Here is a 17,112-nt window from a genome sequence, read left to right as displayed (position 1 = left end):
CAGAAAAGAGTTACTCAATAAGGCCCATTTAATAGTTGTTTTCCTCTTTCTCTCTGACCCAAGAATTGATGTGTAAGACTCACAGGCTGGTACCCCAAGGTCGAAAACACCACAGAGACGAGACCACTTCCTTACTCCCATCCTCCCTTTTTCTTTATCTCTTAGAAAAAGGCTCGTTAAAGGCCAGGTGGTTTGTTTCAGAATTCACTAATGAAAGAACTCTGTATTCTATGTCTAGCAGTGTATTTTGCTGGGATGATCATAAATTATAGCTGAACTGATAAACTACACAAGGGATACTTTGCTCAGAAGGCAGGAAGACGTTTCCTTATTTGGTCTGTACCGGTTTGAACTGAGAACTTGCTGACACACGAACCTTTTTTTCCTCTATATAAGCTGTTATGTACTAAATAAACCTTTGAGTCGATTGGGAAGGCAACCTAAAGCAGTCTCTGTTTTCTTGTTCTCCCAAGCTGCTCCCGAGCTCGTACTAACACGCTGAATGGCATACCTGAGTGTTACTTTAAATAATTAGGAATCTTAGAAGGAAAGGACAGAACTCTGCTTATCGCTCGTGCCTTGGAGGGAAAACCGGGATGGACATTTTTTCCTTCAATGACGTCATCACATTCTGTGTTAGGAAGTCACATTTAGGAGTTAAATTCATTGTTCATCATACTCAAGATATCTTTCTGTTATCTTGATTAACTTATCCCAACATTGTCAATCAGACTAAGTGATCACATGACGCTAGTTATCAATCTATGAGGTAAACCAGGGTTTCCCATTTTAGCTACTAGCCTGTTTACATGAAAGGGGTGGCGTTGGGGGCATCTGACCAATCACATACAGAGCAGCAGAACAGCTGACTTTACAAAGAAAGATAAAACTATAAACATGAAAAGGTTAAACACTTGTATTAATAAAGTTCAAATAGGAACTAAAAGTTCTTTTGCTGAGCTCTGTTGATGTTTACCAGTCTGGGAGAAAATACAAGCATAAATACAAAAATGGCCGTGGATATACTGGGAAAAGCATGTCGAATGATGAGCAGTGATACAGGAGACCAAGAGGAATTGCTCAGATAAGATTAAATGCTGTCATGGACGAGGACATGCTAGGGACAAGCGTTGCAGACAAAAGAAAAAACGAGATTAATGTTTATAGAGGAATTGAAAATGTTGTGAAATTGTTCTGCAGACAAATGGGAAAAGTCAAAGAATGAAGTCGAATTTAAGAATCTAAACTGATTAGACTACTGATGCTCATCAATGGAAAGATCCTCCCACTATCCATGGCACAGCAGTCCAAAGGGATCTTTCAGGTACTTGTTGTAAAGCAGTTTTCCAGAGAACTGATTGGTAGCTAAGTGGTGATTTCATACTTGTTGATCCGTAATCTCAAACACAACCTGCTCTGAAGCAGGTTTGCTCTACAGTTTAAGTCACTATGGTGATATACTCCAGTAAGAAGTGAGCTACCTTCATAGTACCTCTGTACTCATACCTGTGTGTTTCTTTGGCATTGCTTGTAGATATGTTTTAAAATGCAGCTGCAGTGCATTTTAAAACCTTAAGGAAGCTGTTATTGATATGGTGTAGATTAGCCAACAGATTTCTTTTCTTTTTTTACCTGATGGACACAATGCAGTGTAGTAGCCCTGCCCCTCGCTATGGTTTGTTCTTCATCATTCACTCACTGTGCGTCGATATGCTGGATGTCTCCACAAACAGTTCTCTGCATGCAGATGCAGTTTTTCTTCATTTGGAGCTTTGTGGGAGCTGAGTTCTGTTTACAGAGATGTTAATGGTCCTGTATGTGACCTGTCACATTTTATTTATTAAACAGACCACCTTGCAGTGTAGCTTCCACGTTAGCTGAGGTTTGTTTTATTATTTGTTTTTGCTTGTTTTTTATTATTCTTGCTGATGATTTGTATTATCTAAATGTAAGGTTCATTCATATCAGTTTGCTTATTTAATTTAATACAGTTGTTTTTTTGTTTTTTTTGTCTTTATCTTTGTCTCCATAACTGATAGTCTCTTATATCAGTTTCTGCTCATAAGGTTACTTTAACATTTGAGGCCACGTTATGATTGGTTTAGGTGGCAGCACAAGCAGCTTTACTTCCATAAAATATATATATTTTTTAAATAACATCTGAAGTAATTTAATGAGGAATGAGTCATCCAGTTCAGCTCTGGTATTATGATGATATAATATGTGCTTCAGTCTTAAACAAGCACAGAATTTAATGAGCTGCTTCTTCCCGACTCCCTGATTTCTGCACAGCTGGATTATTGTACCAAAGAAACTGTTTCTGTAATATTTCTGTGAAATATAGTAATCCACTAAAACCCAGTGAGTGTTGGTTAGCTAAGATTTGTTTTTGTTCTTGATGGAATCGAAACACTCAGAAACGTCATTAATATTCGCTTGTCCTGCTGCAGACTTTTCTATCCAATCTAACAGTGAGAGCGAGCATGTGGTGCCCCACCCACTGGCTACAGGCCACATATTTCTGCAGATAAAGGCACCACCGTATTTGCCTTTATTCCGATGAAATGTCCTCTAAAGGACGCCCACACAATTGATGAGAAGTCAGAGACCAGATGCCGATATTGTAATTCCATTAGAAAAAAGGCTGCACTTAAGTAGGGAAGATATGTGTAGGGTTTTTAAGGCCATTGCAGTCCCAAATGGAGGCAGATGGGGTATGTGAAGTTCAATATCTGTGGGCTGAGCACCCTGATACCACAACTCAAGAGTTCTGTTTCTGCGTTATCAAAGGTAGCCGGTCAGAATATTCTGGATAATCCTTCATAATTGATCAGAATTTGCCAAATAGACTTAACATGGTGTTAAGTCTGTCACATCATTTATGAAAGTCAAAGGTTAAAGTGTGATTTTCATCAAGAAGAACTTGAAAAGAGAAACTACATGACTATGACTTGACATTAGGCACAGACAGGAATGCTCAAGCGGTATTAGCTGTTTGAAGGTACATTAGGAAAATGTTGAACGTAGTGCACAACAAGCACCTTATTTCCTCCACAGAAGGTTGATAATTAACCTTTAACCTCCATCACCAGGAAAACACAAAAGGGAAACATTTGTCTTCTTTCTTTTTCATTTTCCCAGCACTAGTTTATTACATCACAGCTTAAAACACTGATTCCAGTATTCAACTAGTTATACATCATTTCCATCCCTTCTTCTTACTGTGTTGAGCCATCAGAGATGCTTCATATTTGCATGTTTTACAGGATTGTCTGCCTGGAGTCTGTCGTCATTGTGCTTAAATAGTAGTTTTGACTTTTCATATAAATGTCAGGATAGGCAGCATCTTCTTTAACTAGTTCAAGCTGCCAAAATTAATCCAGAATTAAATTTTAATCCTCATAAAAGGCTGAAAATATTTGTTCTGAATCCAAAACAGTTAGATGTAGTTTGTTAATTTCCCTCGTTTTGTTATTACCCTAGAGTAGCTTTGGTGTATCTTTTCTCTCTCAGTTAATATTTATTATAAACATCCATCATAACAGCATATATGCAATTACTGGTCACTTTGTTAGGTACACCTTGTTGCTGACAGAACTGCGTCATGAAGTCATGTTCATTAATTGTTGACTTGAATCTGCCGTTCCACCTCATCCCAAAGATGCTCTATTGGAGTACAGTGAACTCATCTTCATGTTCAAGAAACCAGTTTGAGATGATTTGAGATGATTTTGAGATGGAGTGGTAAAGTCTATGTTTTTAGGGGAAATCACTGAAAAAGAAATCATTGTAGCAGAATCTAAAAACAAGACATCCACTGACTGATGGGTTAGACATGGTCATCGTAAAAAAGACCTTGGATTGTATAATCAAACCTCTCTGTTATATTTTTAATCTCTCATTTTATTCGGGTGTATTTCCTTTTTTTTTTTTTTTTTTTTTTTTTTTTCCCCTTTGGATCTATAGCCCTCAGAATTGTTGTCTTAAGGCCAAGAAAGATGCCAACCGGATTTATTTTACCAAGTGGATCATCATGGCCTTGCCATATTGGTCCATTTGATTGACCTTTATTGAATTTATTTTATTTTCAGTTGTTACAAACGGGACAGACATGACTGTGGGATAGGACAGGGGGAAAGAATGAAAGAAAGAGAGGGAGAGAAAGAAAACCAAAGGGGAGAAGAGACGGTGAGAAGGGCAGGGGGGGAGAGAGAGAAAGAAAAACAAACAAACAAAAAAAACAAAACACCTGGGTCACCTGTATGGAGAATAAACAAACAAACAGAAGAGAAAGCAAACAACAAAGAGCAACATAATAAGAAAAAAAAAAAGCTCCATCACAATAAACTAGCTAGCAGTAGATATCAATAGTTACTAAATAATAAACGATATTGTGCAGCACGCAAGATAGACAGCGCACAATGTGCTTTGAGGCAGCAGCCAAGAAAGCTGTAGTCCGCGTCTGTGAATACCCGTGTGTACACCTGTGTGCATACCTGTGTAGATCAGCATGCTTGCATTCCAAAGGTTTCTCCATGTAATGATCTGCTAGGGAGTGTGGGGAGCCACAGCCCTGTCCTCTATGGTATGAAGCAGGTATGGAGGAGATCAAAACTCCAGACATCCAGAGGCCCCCAGAACACAAGAGACAAGAGATTCGGGTGTATTTCCTGACCGAATGAAAGTGGCAAAAGTTATCCCTCTTTATAAATCGGGAGACAGACATAGTTTTAATAATTATAGACCAGTATCATTGCTATCACAGTTTTCTAAAGTGCTTGAAAAATCTCTTTGCACAAAGATTTGATAGTTTCATTGAAAAACATCAACTGTTAAGCGAAAGTCAGTACGGATTTCAACGGAACAGATCAACAGCAATAGCATTAATGAATACTATTGAAGACATTTCATCAGCAACACATCATAATAAATATACTATTCATTGATTTAAGAAAAGCTTTTGACACTCTGCAACACTCCATCTTGATTTCTAAGTTAAGAACTTATGGTGTGAGAGGAATAGTATTGAACTGGTTAAGCAGCTATTTACATAATAGGTTTCAGTATGTGCAGTGTTTAGGCAATTCATCTGATAGAATGAAAATAGAATGTGGGGTCCCTCAAGGTTCTGTTTTAGGACCAAAACTTTTTAATTTATATATAAATGACATTTGTGATGTGTCAAAAATGTTGAATTTTGTTTTGTTTGCAGACGATACAAATTTTTATTGTTCCGGAGAGAACTTGAAAGAATTGGCTAAAATTATGGTTATTGAAATGAAAAAAATGAAAAAATGGTTTGATGTAAATGAGTTATCACTGAATTTGGAACAAACGAAGTTTATGATATTCGGAAACCGTGTAAAGGAGGAAGAGATAGTATTATCTATAGAAGGGGTATTAATTGAAAGAGTGACATAATTCCGTTTTCTGGGTGTAATAGTGGATGACAAGTTAACATGGAAATCACATATTGAACATGTTAAAAAAAAGTTGGCTAAAAGTATTTATATCCTGGGTAATGTTAGATATATATTAGATTACCACTTAGAGCCCCCGAGAGCAGCCAGTTGGCTTTTCTACCTTTAAAACCTAGGGTAGAAAGGTAGAAGCCTGGCCGGCTGGTGGTAATGAGAATATTATATTTTTCATTGTTTCTACCCTATCTGAGCTATTGTGTTGAAGTATGGGGGAATACATACGTGACTAATATGAAACCATTATATTTATTACAAAAGAGAGCGCTTCGAATTATGCATAATGTTAAATATAGAGAACACACTAATAATTTGTTTATAAAATCGAAATTGTTAAAACTAGAAGACATAGTGAAATTACAGACTTTAACTATTATGTTTAGGGCAAAAAATAAAACACTACCTCTTAAGTTACAAAGTTTATTTGTATTGTGTTCAGAAAATGGGGACGGCAAAAGGAAGTTTTATTTTAGAATAGAATAGAATAGAATTCAACTTTATTGTCATTGCACATGCACAGGTACAGGGCAACGAAATGCAGTTTGCATCCATCCAGAAGTGCTTTAGTGATATAGATATATTACAATATATATTAGCAATAGTATAGATATGTAAGTATATTACAGAAATGGGTCTATTATGGTATGTTATAATGTACACGTATGAAGTATGTTGTGAATATTCTATAACTAAGTATGTACAGGCTGTAGTGAGTACAAGCTATGTACAGGCTATGAACAGGATATAAATATGAAAAACTATACAGAATATGAAATAAATAGCTTTACAGAAATCTGAGATATACAGCTATACAGAAATGGGAACTATGCAAGTTGTAAACAGTTGTAGGATTAAAGATTATTGAATGTACAGAATGATTATTTACACAGAGCTATACAGTAGTGCAGTTAAGATAAGTGAGGGTGTAGATAGTTTCTACAGAGGCTATATAAAGTGCTAGTGGTTGTGAGTGGTGGTTCTGTCCTAAGCACCGGTTTGCTCGAACCACACAAAGGCAAATGTGTAAAACAGTCATCGGCATAAGAAACTGGAATTCTCTCAGTGATCATCTTAAGTGTTGTATAAATGTTTCTCAATTTAAAATCTGCTATAAGAATAAAATGATAAACCAATATGAAGAAGTTGAAAAGAATAGAATTTAATTGCAGAAAAATGATCTTTTAGTTTGATATTTAGTGGTATTGCTCATTGTTGAGTATATTGTTCTGTTTGCTTTGTTTTGTTTTGTGCAGAAAATTGTCATAGTGTAATTTTGGTTGCCTACTTGTATTACCACAGATAGGGGGCAGGTATCAATAAGAATTGATTCTTCTTCCTGCTCCTTTTCATGCATGGAAACAGTGTTTCTTTAATTGAAAGGAAGGTTGTGTATGGGAATGCATTACTGCTGTGTGAAACAAAAAAAGACTTTTCCCCCCATTCCATGCAAGGCCACCTGGGTTGGCTGGAAGACTGTTTACTTAGCCTAGAAGGGCGAAGGACACTGTCTCAGCTGAACTCTGGACACACACACACACACACACACTTACACTGATATGCACACACTGATCCCCCCTCCGTTTCCAAACGCCTTCGATGCTTGTGCCCTACCGGGGCAGATGGCAGTCGACTGGACCAGCGCAGACATGCTGCAGGACCGGATGCGCTGTCTACACCGGCTCTCTCTTACCCTTTACCCGCCCCTGTTGCTTGTCTTGTGTTTCTATGGTGTATTGGTAGTCATGTGTTTTTTGTGCTGAGGTGTTTTTTCTGTTATCAAACTGTTCTCCCACTAGGAGCTCAGTCTGAGTGGAGTTTTTTTTCTCCTCCTCTTACCTCATGTTATGTATTTTTGTTGTTTTTTTCCTATCAGCCTACCTTTCTGACATGTCTCCCCAATGTGATGTTTGTGTAAAGTTGGTCAGAAGGTTTCTTTGTAAGTGTGCATGCGCCATTAGCGTGCTGCCTGCTGTAACCCTAATTTCCTTTGGGATTAATGAAGTATTCTGATTCTGATTTACCCATTAAGATTTTAAATGAAACGATAAACAAAGGCCAAGAAAACTGAGTTAAACTCCTGAGTCTACTATATATTTGCACCATGAAGAAATGAATTGTTTGCACCAGTAATAAATAATCAAATATATCAAATTATCATCAATATTTAAATAAAAGCAAGCATTGCACCAAACAAAACAACAATTCAACAGACAGTTCTATAAACCTGTGGATGATTCAAAGTGCTGCTATAACTGCACAACAAAACTGCAGTGAGAAAAGCTTTGGATGTTCAGTTTAGTTATAATGACAGTTAAACAACTAAAATACTCGATTAAGTAGGTGAGAAAAAGTTACATTTACTGGATCAGTTTAAGACCAAAATACATTTGAATGAATTACTGACATGGATACTTTGTGAAAAATTACTAAACAGTTCAGGTTTTTTAAATCCACTGTGACTGTGTACACAGGAAAGACTACAAAATAATGTTTGTTTGTTTGTTTGTTTTTGTAAACACTGTGGACCGATCTGCATTTGTTGTTGCTAAATTTAAATATTTGTTACTATTTAATGATCATAATCTCATTTGAACATAGGTTTGATTTAGTGGAGTCAGTTGTTCCCATGCATCATTCTGTAAGTGTGAGAATGAACTAAGATTAGAAAATGTCAAAATATAAAGTTTGATTTATTTTTATTCATCACAGCATCCTAAACTTTGCTGAACTTTTTGAAATATAAAATAAACTCGCTGAGTGTTGACTGTCACATTTCAAACATCCAAGTAAAGATAAACTATTAAACTTTAACTGGGTCAGACTTGTTACTGCATGATGTAATCACACATAACACACACTGCATCATGTGATTGGCTCTTGGTTGCTCTGTAAGAATATATCTCCCTTCACAGATGTGTCTGTATCAGGATGGGTCTAAAGGTGAACAAGAGCAGAGATCTGTTTCCCTTCAGAGCACAGAGGTTGTTTCTGTTCAGAGGAAGTGAAACTGTCTGACAGTCACTGAGAGACGGTGAAACGGCACAGCACATGAATCAAATGGACCAAACAAAATTCTGCTGTTCAGTCTGTTTGGATCTACTGAAGGATCCGGTGACTATTCCCTGTGGACACAGCTACTGCATGAACTGTATTAAAAGCTTCTGGGATGAAGAGGAAAAGAAGAAAATCTACAGCTGCCCTCAGTGCAGACAGACTTTCACAGCAAGGCCTGTCCTGGTGAAAAACATATTAGTGGAAGATTTAGTGGAGGAGCTGAAGAAGACTGGACTCCAAGCTGCTCCTGCTGATCACTGCTATGCTGGACCTGAAGATGTGGCCTGTGATGTCTGCACTGGAAGAAAAATGAAAGCCTTCAAGTCCTGTCTGATGTGTTTGGTCTCTTACTGTGAGAAACATGTTAAGCTTCATTATGAATGTCCTGCATTTGACAAACACAAGCTGGTGGAGCCCTCCAAGAAACTCCAGGAGGACATCTGCTCTCGTCATGATGAGGTGATGAAGATGTTCTGCCGTACTGATCAGCAGAGTATCTGTTATCTCTGCTCTGTGGATGAACATAAAGGCCACGACACAGTCTCAGCTGCAGCAGAAAGGACTGAGAGGCAGAGAGAGCTGGAGGTGAGTCGACAAAACATCCAGCAGAGAATCCAGGACAGAGAGAAAGATGTGAAGCTGCTTCAACAGGAGGTGGAGGCCATCAATCAGTCTGCTGATCAAACAGTGGAGCACAGTGAGAAGATCTTCACTGAGCTGATCCATCTCATCCAGAAAAGAAGCTCTGATGTGAAGCAGCAGATCAGATCCCAGCAGGAAACTGAAGTGAGTCGAGTCAAAGAGCTTGAGGAGAAGCTGGAGCAGGAGATCACTGAGCTGAAGAGGAAAGATGCTGAGCTGAAGCAGCTCTCACACACAGAGGATCACATCCAGTTTCTACACAACTACCCCTTACTGTCAGCACTCAGTGAGTCTACAGACTCATCCAGCATCAATATCCGTCCTCTGAGCTACTTTGAGGATGTGACAGCAGCTGTGTCAGAGGTCAGAGATAAACTACAGGACGTTCTGAGAGAACAATGGACAAACATCTCACTGACAGTCACTGAAGTGGATGTTTTACTGTCACAACCAGAGCCAAAGACCAGAGCTGGATTCTTAAAATATTCATGTGAAATCACACTGGATCCAAACACAGCACACAAACAGCTGTTATTATCAGAGGAGAACAGAAAAACAACAGTAATGGAAGAACAACAGTCTTATTCTGATCATCCAGACAGATTTACTTGGCAGCAGGTCCTGAGCAGAGAGAGTCTGACTGGACGTTGTTACTGGGAGGTGGAGTGGAGAGGGGGAGGAGTTCGAGTAGCAGTCGCATACAAGAATATCAACAGAAAAGGAGGGGGTAATGAATGTGTACTTGGACGTAATGACAAATCTTGGGCATTAGATTGTAGCAACTACAGTTATACATTTTTGTACAACAACATCCAAACTCCTGTCTCAGGTCCTCGTTCCTCCAGAGTAGGAGTGTACCTGGATCACAGAGCAGGTTTTTTGTCCTTCTACAGCGTCTCTGAAACCATGACTCTCCTCCACAGAGTCCAGACCACATTCACTCAGCCGCTCTATGCTGGACTGTTGTTTTATGATTATGGAGCCACTGCTGAGTTGATTAAGCTCAAATAGACTGAAGTCTTTCATATTGTGTGTTTAAATCTGTATTTTAGTTTCATTTTATTTTCTCTCCATCATTTCTGCACAGAGATCAGCTGTCAGTCAAACATTATGGGTGGTACCTCCACATCTTCTAGTTGTTCTCTTGATGTTTCTGAGTTTTTAAAGGAGATCTTTCCTGTGACTGTTTATGGAGGCTATCACTGCTCATCATCATTTTGATTTACTAAAATATTTCTCCACATGAAAATGTAAACTTCTCTATCCTCTAAATGTTTCTGGAATATTTGTCTTGAAAAATGTCGACATTTCTCTTTATGAGTATGGCAGACCATGTGTGTGTGTTTGTGTTTGTTTTTGTCAAAATCATCAAAGAAATGAGGAAAAACTGTGATTTTAATGAATGAATTCATATATTGTGTTGATGTTTTATTGTGTGAATAAACTGGAAGGTTTGACTATAAATCAAACTTTGAACAAAGTCTTTTCTTCTGTCTTCATTCCAGGATCTCACTCAAATCTGATGCAGAAAATATGAAACTAATCTGAGAGAATAACTGAAGCAGTTTTCCTCCTGAAGCATCACAAAGTTCAGAGTTCATGTTTAGAGCAGAAGATTCAGCAGTCGCTCTGTGACCTTTCAACTATCTTCACTACAGTATTAGTCAATGTCAAGTCAAAAGAAACTTTATTGTAATCTCTACTATATCTGGTGCAGCATACAGGGAGACAAGACTATGGGGCTCTGGTTAGATCAGTGCAAAAAAGGCAATAAATAGATAAAGAAAGGAGAAGAAAATAAATAAAAGCTTAAGTCTAAGGTGATCAAGAAACTTCTCAATTAGAATTTACAGTTTGGAGTTTAAAGTGACCAGTGTAGCAGCTTGTAAACCTGGAGTAAATAAATGTCCATAGAGCAGCATGTCTTACAGAGGCAGTGGTGTGTAAAGTGCAAAAGAGTCGGTTAGCAGTTTGTGTGGGGGAGAGAGGGAGTTCACGAGTCTGAGGGCTTGTGGGAAAAAGCTATTCTGCAGTCTGGGGGATCGGGCCCCGATGCTGCAGTAGTGTCTGCAGGATGGAAGGAGAGAAAAGAGTATATGTGAGGGGTGAGAGGGGTCAAGCACGATGCTGGAGGCTTTACTGATGCAGCGGTTTTGTAGCAGAGGGAGAGATGTTCCGATGATCTTGGCAGCTGCTTTAACAATGCATTGTAGTTTGCTAAGATCACCAGTATTGCAGTTGCCAAACCACACGGAGATGCAGCTGGTCAGAACACTCTCAATGGTGCTCTGTAGAACGTGGTGAGGATGGGAGGAGTGAGGTTGGCCCGCTTCAGGCGTCTCAGGAAGTGGAAGCGCTGCTGGGCCTTTTTTTGGTGATGGGGGTGGTGTTGGTGGTCCAGGTGAGGTTGTCTGAGATGTGAACTCCCAGGAACGTGATGCTGGTAACAGTCTCTACTGTGGAACCACGGATGCTGAGTGATGTGTGAGTGGAGTCTTCCTGAAGTCGACAATCATCTCCTTACACTTGTTAACAACAAATCATTTCAAATGAAGTCTATTACAGTTTAACAACTAGTTGATGTGTACAGTGAAACAGTCATGTGACCACAGAACAGCTGAAGACTTAACTGAGGTGAGGATGACACTCAGTGTTTAAAAGGTCACTTTCTGTTGTGTTCAAAGATTTCCTTCAGATATGGTCTTTAATCAGTAAAGCCAGTGATACAGCAGTGTCATTAGCTGTGTTATTGGCACCATGTTGTGTTTATGTATGTGTTTAATTCTGTCTGAGGATGTCTTCAGCATGAAATGATCATTTGGACACAAATGCACAGACGGAGTCGAGCTGTTTACTGCTGATGAGGAAGGAAAATAGTCTGTTGGATATTAATACAAATTCATAAGCATGAAAAGGCAAGGCAAGGCAAATTTATTTGTATAGCACAATTCAACAACAAGGTGATTCAAAGTGCTTTACAGAGACATTAGAAACAAAAACAAATAAAAAGCATGATTTAAAATTGATTAAAACAAGCAAACAAACAAACTAACTAAACACACACATTTCACACCTGTTCGCGCGATCCGAACCCTTATCGTAAGGGGAGCTACCAGTCCTTCTGTGGACGAGCTACTTTCTATTTTAAATTCCCTGAATTTAAAATACTCTCTAGACCCAGTCTAGACCCAGTTGGGGAGCTACCCAGAAAACAATGTAAATACACTGCGAAATTGTTTTAAATTGGTTATTTTTCATGTTGCATTAATGGTTGTCATTTGATTCAAGAGAACTGCGATCTGTACATCAGTAATCGGCTAGTAAGTCTTTTCTGGGATCGATTGGTAATGGCTTCTTTCTCTACCAGGGGGCTTTCGTGCTCTCTCTCCTCATTACAAAACTAATGCAGAAGAGAAGCATCTCAAAATCACCCTCGTCATTCTTTCCTCCGTGTTTTAAGGTAATGGTGGTCAAAACAGGATATTTTATACTCTGTACGTTGTTGAGATATTTTATAGGTAGTCTTTCGTTATTTTGTGAGCTTCAGAAACATTTTATTATAGATTTTTAGTGGGTAGACCGCGGTTTTGAGCCTCAGTTGCACAATGGCCATTAAGCTAACGGCAGAAGCTACAAACGTTTCTATTGTTATCTATTTTGTACAGAAACATGTTCAGATACAAATAGTAAGCACTCAATTGTTATTTTTTGGTTATTAATTAGCTCTTTCTTCCACTGTGTGACATTGAGCAGTACGCAATGTGAATTACTTATGTTCATTTTTCATTGCATTAAACTACTGCATGAGAGAATCACTTGAAAATCACTCGTAATTTCCCCTCTGCTTTCAGGGGTGTAACATAACTGCGCAATACAGCTGCAGTGAGCAAAGCTTTGGATGTCCAGTTAAGAAATTAAAATACTAAAGCTAAGTAGGTGAAGCAAGCATGCAGTTAATGACTTTTTTACACCACAGTACACTTGGCATTAGGGCTGCCAAGATTAGTCGACTAGTCATTATTACGTCGTTTATCAAAATCGTAAACCACTAATTTAATAGTCGACGCGTCGTTTGAAGCTTTGTAAGATCCTGAAAGACAGGAATAAGCAGTAGGATTTAAGAGTGTAATAACGGACTGAAACAGAAGATGGCAGCAATGCATGTTCAAGCATGCCAGCTGCCGTTAAAGGCAAAAGAAGAAGAAGCAGTCTCCGGCATCGTAGCTCTGTCCAAATTCAGGAGCGGCATCCTTCGGAGGCCGCATTTGTAGGCCGATTGCGTTACAGCGACGCGACGAAGGCTCCGACAAATGCGTCGTCCTTTTCCCTGGATTTGGAGGATGGGTCATGCTAGTGCAGTAAGCTGTGCGTCCAATGGATGCATGGTCTGATCAGTCAACTAATCGCAAAAATAATCGGTGACTAGTCGACGATCAAAATGATCAAGCCCTACTTGGCACTGGTCATTTGTATAATAATTCTTACATAATGAGTAAAACATATGTTTGATTTATTGTAGACAGTTGTTCCCATGCTTATTTTGAGAAAAAGTCAACACGTGAGATTAGTTGTTTCAAGAAAAACTGCCATGGCTGCTGTACCCTCTACAAAATGCCTTGTTTAGATGAGTTAAGAGTGTAACAAATTCATCCTGTTTAATCCACAAGGGCAGGGGTGTCAAAGTCCTGAAACTTTTACATGTGTCCCTGCTGCAACACACCTGAATAAAATGAGTAGGTCATTAGCAAGAGTCTTGACTACATGCTGAGGTGGGAACCCCTAAACCTCAACATTTTTAACTTAACATTCAGCAATTATTTCAACTCAAAACGTTCAGTTATCAGCATTCACACTGCAGTTTCTTCAGAAAATGCATTTTCTAGTTTGAAATAAATGAAAGTGTTGGGAAAAAATGTACTTCAACAATAAAAATGCTTATATTGTGCCACGTTCATTCATGAGCTGCTATAACATGAATCTAATGGCTGAATTGTCACCTCAGTATGCAGTCAGGGCTCTTGCTAATTAATCTAATTTTATTGAGGTGTGTTGGAGCAGCGACACATGTAAAAGTTTCAGGACCTCAAGGACTGGAGTTTTGACACCTGTGCACAAGGGTGTAACCAGCGTTATCATGGAGCGCTTTATTATTATCTCAAAAGGTACTATACCAATAAAGTTTTACCTTACTTAAATCATCGCCACAAGGCATTTCGTATAGGCTAAGTTACTAGTTAACAAGGTTAGCTAGGTCACAGTTTTAACTGCATATTGTAAATCAAACATAACAAACCCTGGCACTGATGAAATAAGCATTTATGACTTGTTGTTGCCTCCCTTCACAGATGTGTCTGTATCAGGATGGGTCTAAACAACATGGTGTAAATGCAGTTGCTGGTGAGCCTCATTTCCTGTAGGAGGTGAACAAGAGCAGAGATCTGTTTCCCTTCAGAGCACAGAGGTTGTTTCTGTTCAGAGAAAGTCAAACTGTCGGACAGTCACTGAGAGACGGTGAAACGGCACAGCACATGAATCAAATGGATCAAACAAAATTCTGCTGTTCAGTCTGTTTGGATCTACTGAAGGATCCGGTGACTATTCCCTGTGGACACAGCTACTGCATGAACTGTATTAAAAGCTTCTGGGATGGAGAGGAAAACAGGAAAATCTACAGCTGCCCTCAGTGCCGGAGGACTTTCACACCGAGGCCTGTCCTGATGAAAAACACCATGTTAGCAGATTTAGTGGAGGAGCTGAAGAAGACTGGACTCCAAGCTGCTCCTGCTGATCACTGCTATGCTGAACCTGAAGATGTGGCCTGTGATGTCTGCACTGGAAGAAAAATGAAAGCCTTCAGGTCCTGTTTATTCTGTCTGGCATCTTACTGTGAGAAACACCTTCAGCCACATTATGAAGTAGCTCCATTAAAGAAACACAAGCTGGTGGAGCCCTCCAAGAAGCTCCAAGAGAACATCTGCTCTCGTCATGATGAGGTGATGAAGATGTTCTGCCGTACTGATCAGCAGAGTATCTGTTATCTCTGCTCTGTGGATGAACATAAAGGCCACGACACAGTCTCAGCTGCAGCAGAAAGGACTGAGAGGCAGGGAGAGCTGGAGGTGAGTCGACAAAACATCCAGCAGAGAATCCAGGACAGAGAGAAAGATGTGAAGCTGCTTCAACATGATGTGGAGGCCATCAATCAGTCTGCTGATCAAACAGTGGAGCACAGTGAGAAGATCTTCACTGAGCTGATCCATCTCATCCAGAAAAGAAGCTCTGATGTGAAGCAGCAGATCAGATCCCAGCAGGAAACTGAAGTGAGTCGAGTCAAAGAGCTTCAGGAGAAGCTGGAGCAGGAGATCACTGAGCTGAAGAGGAAAGATGCTGAGCTGAAGCAGCTCTCACACACAGAGGATCACATCCAGTTTCTACACAACTACCCCTCACTGTCAGCACTCAGTGAGTCTACAGACTCATCCAGCATCAATATCCGTCCTCTGAGCTACTTTGAGGATGTGACAGCAGCTGTGTCAGAGGTCAGAGATAAACTACAGGACATTCTGAGAGAGGAATGGACAAACATCTCACTGACAGTCACTGAAGTGGATGTTTTACTGTCACAACCAGAGCCAAAGACCAGAGCTGGATTCTTAAAATATTCATGTGAAATCACACTGGATCCAAACACAGCAAACAAATGTCTGTTATTGTCAGAGGGGAACAGAAAAGTAACATTAATGAATCAACAACAGTCTTATTCTGATCATCCAGACAGATTCACTAACAGGCGTCAGGTCCTGAGTAGAGAGAGTCTGACTGGACGTTGTTACTGGGAGGTGGAGTGGAGAGGGGAAGGAGGTTATGTAGCAGTCGCATACAAGAATATCAGCAGAAAAGGAGGTGAATGTGTTTTTGGACGTAATGACAAATCTTGGTCATTAGATTGTTACAACAACAGTTTTACATTTCGGTACAACAACATCCAAACTCCTGTCTCAGGTCCTTGTTCCTCCAGAGTAGGAGTGTACCTGGATCACAGAGCAGGTATTTTGTCCTTCTACAGCGTCTCTGAAACCATGACTCTCCTCCACAGAGTCCAGACCACATTCACTCAGCCGCTCTATGCTGGACTGACGTTTTACTATGGAGCCACAGCTGAGTTGATTAAAGTGAAATAGACTGAAGTCTTTCATATTGTGGGTTTAAGTCTGTGTTTTAGTTTCATTTTATTTTCTCTCCATCATTTCTGCACAGAGATCAGCTGTCAGTCAAACATTATGGGTGGTACCTCCACATCTTCTAGTTGTTCTCTTGATGTTTCTGAGTTTTTAAAGGAGATCTTTCCTGTGACTGTTTATGGAGGCTATCACTGCTCATCATCATTTTGATTTACTAAAATATTTCTCCACATGAAAATGTAAACTTCTCTATCCTCTAAATGTTTCTGGAATATTTGTATTGAAAAATGTCGACATTTCTCTTTATGAGTATGGCAGACCATGTGTGTGTGTTTGTGTTTGTTTTTGTCAAAATCATCAAACAAATGAGGAAAAACTGTGATTCTAATGAATGAATTCATATATTGTGTTGATGTTTTATTGTGTGAATAAACTGGAAGGTTTGACTATAAATCAAACTTTGAACAAAGTCTTTTCTTCTGTCTTCATTCCAGGATCTCACTCAAATCTGATGCAGAAAATATGAAACTAATCTGAGAGAATAACTGAAGCAGTTTTCCTCCTGAAGCATCACAAAGTTCAGAGTTCATGTTTAGAGCAGAAGATTCAGCAGTCGCTCTGTGACCTTTCAACTTTCTTCACTAAAACAGCTTCATTACAGAGAAACAAGTCACATTTTCTTCATGTTCTTAAGTCCTTTCAAATGTTTTTAATGGTCCTTGAATGCAGCATCAGTGTTGCAGGTTTAAAAGGTCACT

At 39.3% G+C, this 17,112-nt stretch overlaps 2 protein-coding genes across 4 annotated transcripts; both read left to right on the top strand.

Annotated features, from left to right (window-relative positions):
* The first annotated feature begins 8,422 nt into the window (after positions 1-8,422).
* Positions 8,423-10,653, top strand: LOC146553102 (tripartite motif-containing protein 16-like). The gene has a single exon (XM_085255728.1). The coding sequence runs from the start codon at positions 8,526-8,528 to the stop codon at positions 10,182-10,184; it is 1,659 nt and encodes a 552-aa protein (XP_085111854.1). The 5' UTR covers positions 8,423-8,525; the 3' UTR covers positions 10,185-10,653.
* A 1,915-nt stretch (positions 10,654-12,568) lies between these two features.
* Positions 12,569-16,823, top strand: LOC146553101 (tripartite motif-containing protein 16-like). Of its 3 annotated transcripts, none has more exons than XM_085255729.1 (2): positions 12,569-12,633; positions 14,519-16,823. In XM_085255729.1, exon 2 carries the CDS (start codon positions 14,702-14,704, stop codon positions 16,352-16,354), a length of 1,653 nt encoding a protein of 550 aa, XP_085111855.1. In that variant the 5' UTR covers positions 12,569-12,633; positions 14,519-14,701; the 3' UTR covers positions 16,355-16,823. The 3 variants fall into 3 exon arrangements, with proteins under 3 accessions (XP_085111855.1, XP_085111857.1, XP_085111856.1); XM_085255731.1 differs by lacking the exon at positions 12,569-12,633 and adding an exon at positions 12,733-13,538; XM_085255730.1 differs by lacking the exon at positions 12,569-12,633 and adding an exon at positions 12,733-13,591.
* Positions 16,824-17,112: the final 289 nt, after the last annotated feature.

This window comes from Mchenga conophoros, linkage group LG18 (assembly GCF_057382185.1).
Source record: "Mchenga conophoros isolate Kocher_MC1m ecotype Shallow Benthic linkage group LG18, M_conophoros_male_GT1.1, whole genome shotgun sequence".
In the NCBI taxonomy this organism is placed as follows: Eukaryota; Metazoa; Chordata; class Actinopteri; order Cichliformes; family Cichlidae; genus Mchenga; species Mchenga conophoros.
Note: the sequence above shows the minus strand (reverse complement) of the source record. Positions and strands in the feature narration are given on the sequence as shown.